Source organism: Aptenodytes forsteri, unplaced genomic scaffold (assembly GCF_000699145.1).
Source record: "Aptenodytes forsteri isolate BGI_AS27 unplaced genomic scaffold, ASM69914v1 Scaffold404, whole genome shotgun sequence".
Taxonomy (NCBI): domain Eukaryota; kingdom Metazoa; phylum Chordata; class Aves; order Sphenisciformes; family Spheniscidae; genus Aptenodytes; species Aptenodytes forsteri.
Genome location: NW_008795629.1, coordinates 5,149,205 through 5,152,043, shown reverse-complemented (window position 1 = coordinate 5,152,043; position 2,839 = coordinate 5,149,205). Strand labels below are relative to the sequence as shown.

Below are 2,839 nucleotides of genomic sequence, written 5' to 3'. Positions count from 1 at the left end.
ACCCGGGTCTTGCCCCGGGGCCCGGGCTGCTGCACAGCACCCGGCAACCCCGCTGGCACAGTGTGACAGCAGGGCTGGCACCCCCATCCCTGTGCATCACTTACTTCCCGATGAGAGGCACAGCCTGGGAGGTCTCAGGCACCTTCTGGGCAATGAGGAAGAGGAAGACGGTCTGGGCCAGGAGGACATTGATGGAGACGGTGCATTTCTGCCCACCCGCTGCCAAGGAGGGGGGAAGGCAGAGGTTGGCATGGGGCAGTGGTGTGGGCATTGCCCTCCTTTGGCAAAAAGCCCCCACCCCAAAGCTGAACTGGCCAAGTCCTGCCATGAGGCTTTAATTGTGGGGTACCTGGAAATTCACACACACCTCCAAATATCACAGGAGTGGGTGAGAGATGGCACTGATGGTCCCCAAGCACAGAAAGGACAATGAGCCCTTCCTCGCCTGTCGCTTGCCCCCTCACACATCCTTGTGCCCACTGTGGGCACGGCACCAGTGCATACCTTTGGCGGGCAGAAAGTAGACCAGCACAGCCATGGCAGAGATGAGGACGCAGGGCACGATGATGTTGATGATGTAGAAGAGCGGCTTGCGCTGGATGATGAGGTAGAAGACGACCTGCTGGTACTGGATGTCATCTGGGGTGAAGTGCTCTGAATTGATGATCTTCCGAGCGGGGCGGTGCTTGATGACCCATTCGCCATTCTCTGCCATGCAGCGGTACCACCTGAGTCCCACTGCCCCGCCAGGGGCACTGGGGCTGCCAGCCCCCCAGCCCGGGGAGGGGAGGAAGGAGAGGGCTGCTGATCAGTGTGGGCCGCGCGGGGCACCCAGGCTGGGCACGGTGCGGGGAAAGGTGCTAGAGCTGCTGGGGAGGGAGATGAGCACCACAGAGTGTGCCAGGGTGCCTGGGCAAAATACCCCAAAAAGCTGTTGGAGGGGGCAGCTGGGAACATACGGGACACCTCGGGGGCTCCCAGGGCGTCACGTGTGGGGCTGGGGTGCCCCCATCTCCCTGCCCCCGGGGTGGCATGGGGGGAAGCCGAGCGTGACACTGGGTGACAGCATGCCGTTTTCCCCCGCTGTCTGCAGGAGCGATAGATTTTTCCCAATCAAGATCGCAGCTCGGGCCAGTAATGAAAAAATAAATCTCGCTGCCCGAAAAGCATTTTGTTCCTTCAATATGCAATTAAAATGTGATGGAAAACGTCATCGTTTGGCCGTGACAGATACGTTCCCAGCATCAATCAAGTTCCCAGGAGCGGTGCTCTCCAGGAGCGGCTGCCAGGCGGTGAGGGCCCCGAGCTGGGGGGGTTAGAAAAACAAATCTTTCCCACACTCCTGCTTCCACTAATAACTTAAGTGCCCATGTAATGGCAGGAGTTGCTAATAGCCCCTGCAGCCCTGCTTTTGGCAGCCACTGACGTAGCACCAGACTTGGGTGCTCCCCGTGGCGGGATGCTCTTGTGCCACGAGGGTGGCTGCGGTGTTACCTGTGAAAGCCTCGGGGTCGATGGAGATCCACTCCACGGTCTGGCCTTCCTCCACTGTCAGCAGCAGGTTGATTTCATTGGCGCTGTACGTCTGGGACCTGGGGAGGGACGAGGGGGGTGGCACAGGCTGGCATGCAGTGGGCTGGATGGGCCAAGGGTGCCAGTGTGGCACCGGGTCACGCTGGCCACCTCCAGCTCTGCTTTGGGGTGCTTGGCTTGGCCAAGGTGCCTCCTGCCACCAGTGGGGTGCCAGGGGACAGGTAAGTGGCACTTGTCTGCCCAGGGGCTCATTGCCCTGGGGCAAAAGTGGACATTCCATGTCAATCCCTTGTGTCCCAGCAGGACCTGCCGGATGGCCCTGGCCATGGTGCCCACGTGTGCCCAAACCGCTGCTCACTGGAAGACCATGGTGCAGTTCTGCCAGTCGAAGGGGAAATAGGTGACGTGGATGGCACAGGCGCTGCGGTAGATGGCTGGGGGCAGCCAGTAGATGCTGCCGTCAGGGGACACCAGCACGTTGGTGTAGAGGGTGATTTCGAACGTCCCATCGATGCTGGGGGGGAAAGGGTGGGCTCAGCCCCAAACCGTGCCCGGGGGGCAGCTGCCACCCCCTGTGCGGGCATAAGTCCCCATTGCCCCATCACCTACTTGTTCTCCAGGACGATGTCAGGCAGCCAGACCATGGTGGAGGGCACCCGCAGCAGCTGGATGTTGTCATATTTCTTGGGGTCCCACTGCAGGCGATAATCGGACCATTGCTGGGGGAAGGGGAACAAAGAGGGAGGGTCACGGTGCTCCCCGAGGCAGGGGAGCTTGTGAGCTCTCTGTCCCGTGCTGCTCCCAAACTGGGCTCAGTTGGGAGCACCCACAAAAGGGGGTGCAGGTTACGGTGCCAGCCCTCCACAGGGTGCCACCCTGAGATGCAAACGTGGCCCATGGAGGGTCCTGCCAGGAAATGAGGGGTCTCACCATCTCGATCCAGACGTTGGTGGTGAGGGTCTCCTCCCGCTCGTTCTGGCAAGGAAGGAAGGGGGGAGATGGCTTTAGTGCCCTGCCCACCTCTGCCTGCTGCCCCACGTGTAGGGGCAAATCCCATCCCGCTATGGGGACCAGGGGGGGTCTCTCACCAGGGAGATGAGGTTGGTGAGGGTGAGCTTGAGGGTGACATCGATGATCTGGTCCCCATGCGGGACCGGGCGCAGGTGCCGGTTGTAGTTGGTCATGAGGTCCTGGAGCAGCTTCTCCTCCTGGTTCCTGCAGCCCACGCCTGGGGAGGGCACATGCCGTGGGGGTACCCTGGGGTGGGGACAGTGGCGGCGCCACCAATGCCCCCAGGACCTGCCAG

At 61.4% G+C, this 2,839-nt stretch overlaps 1 protein-coding gene across 2 annotated transcripts in view; it reads right to left on the bottom strand.

The window, feature by feature from the left end:
- Positions 1-2,839, bottom strand: part of CHRNG (cholinergic receptor nicotinic gamma subunit) — a 5,448-nt gene that overhangs the window by 2,171 nt on the left and 438 nt on the right. The window contains exons 2-8 of one of the 2 annotated variants that reach the window (XM_009282390.2): positions 2,622-2,761; positions 2,464-2,508; positions 2,143-2,252; positions 1,892-2,047; positions 1,495-1,592; positions 505-708; positions 105-219 (exon numbers count right to left, since the gene is read on the bottom strand). In XM_009282390.2, the coding sequence (XP_009280665.1) occupies positions 105-219; positions 505-708; positions 1,495-1,592; positions 1,892-2,047; positions 2,143-2,252; positions 2,464-2,508; positions 2,622-2,761 (868 nt within the window). The remainder of the gene's footprint in view (positions 1-104; positions 220-504; positions 709-1,494; positions 1,593-1,891; positions 2,048-2,142; positions 2,253-2,463; positions 2,509-2,621; positions 2,762-2,839) is intronic. The other variant, XM_019472879.1, reaches the window with a different exon arrangement.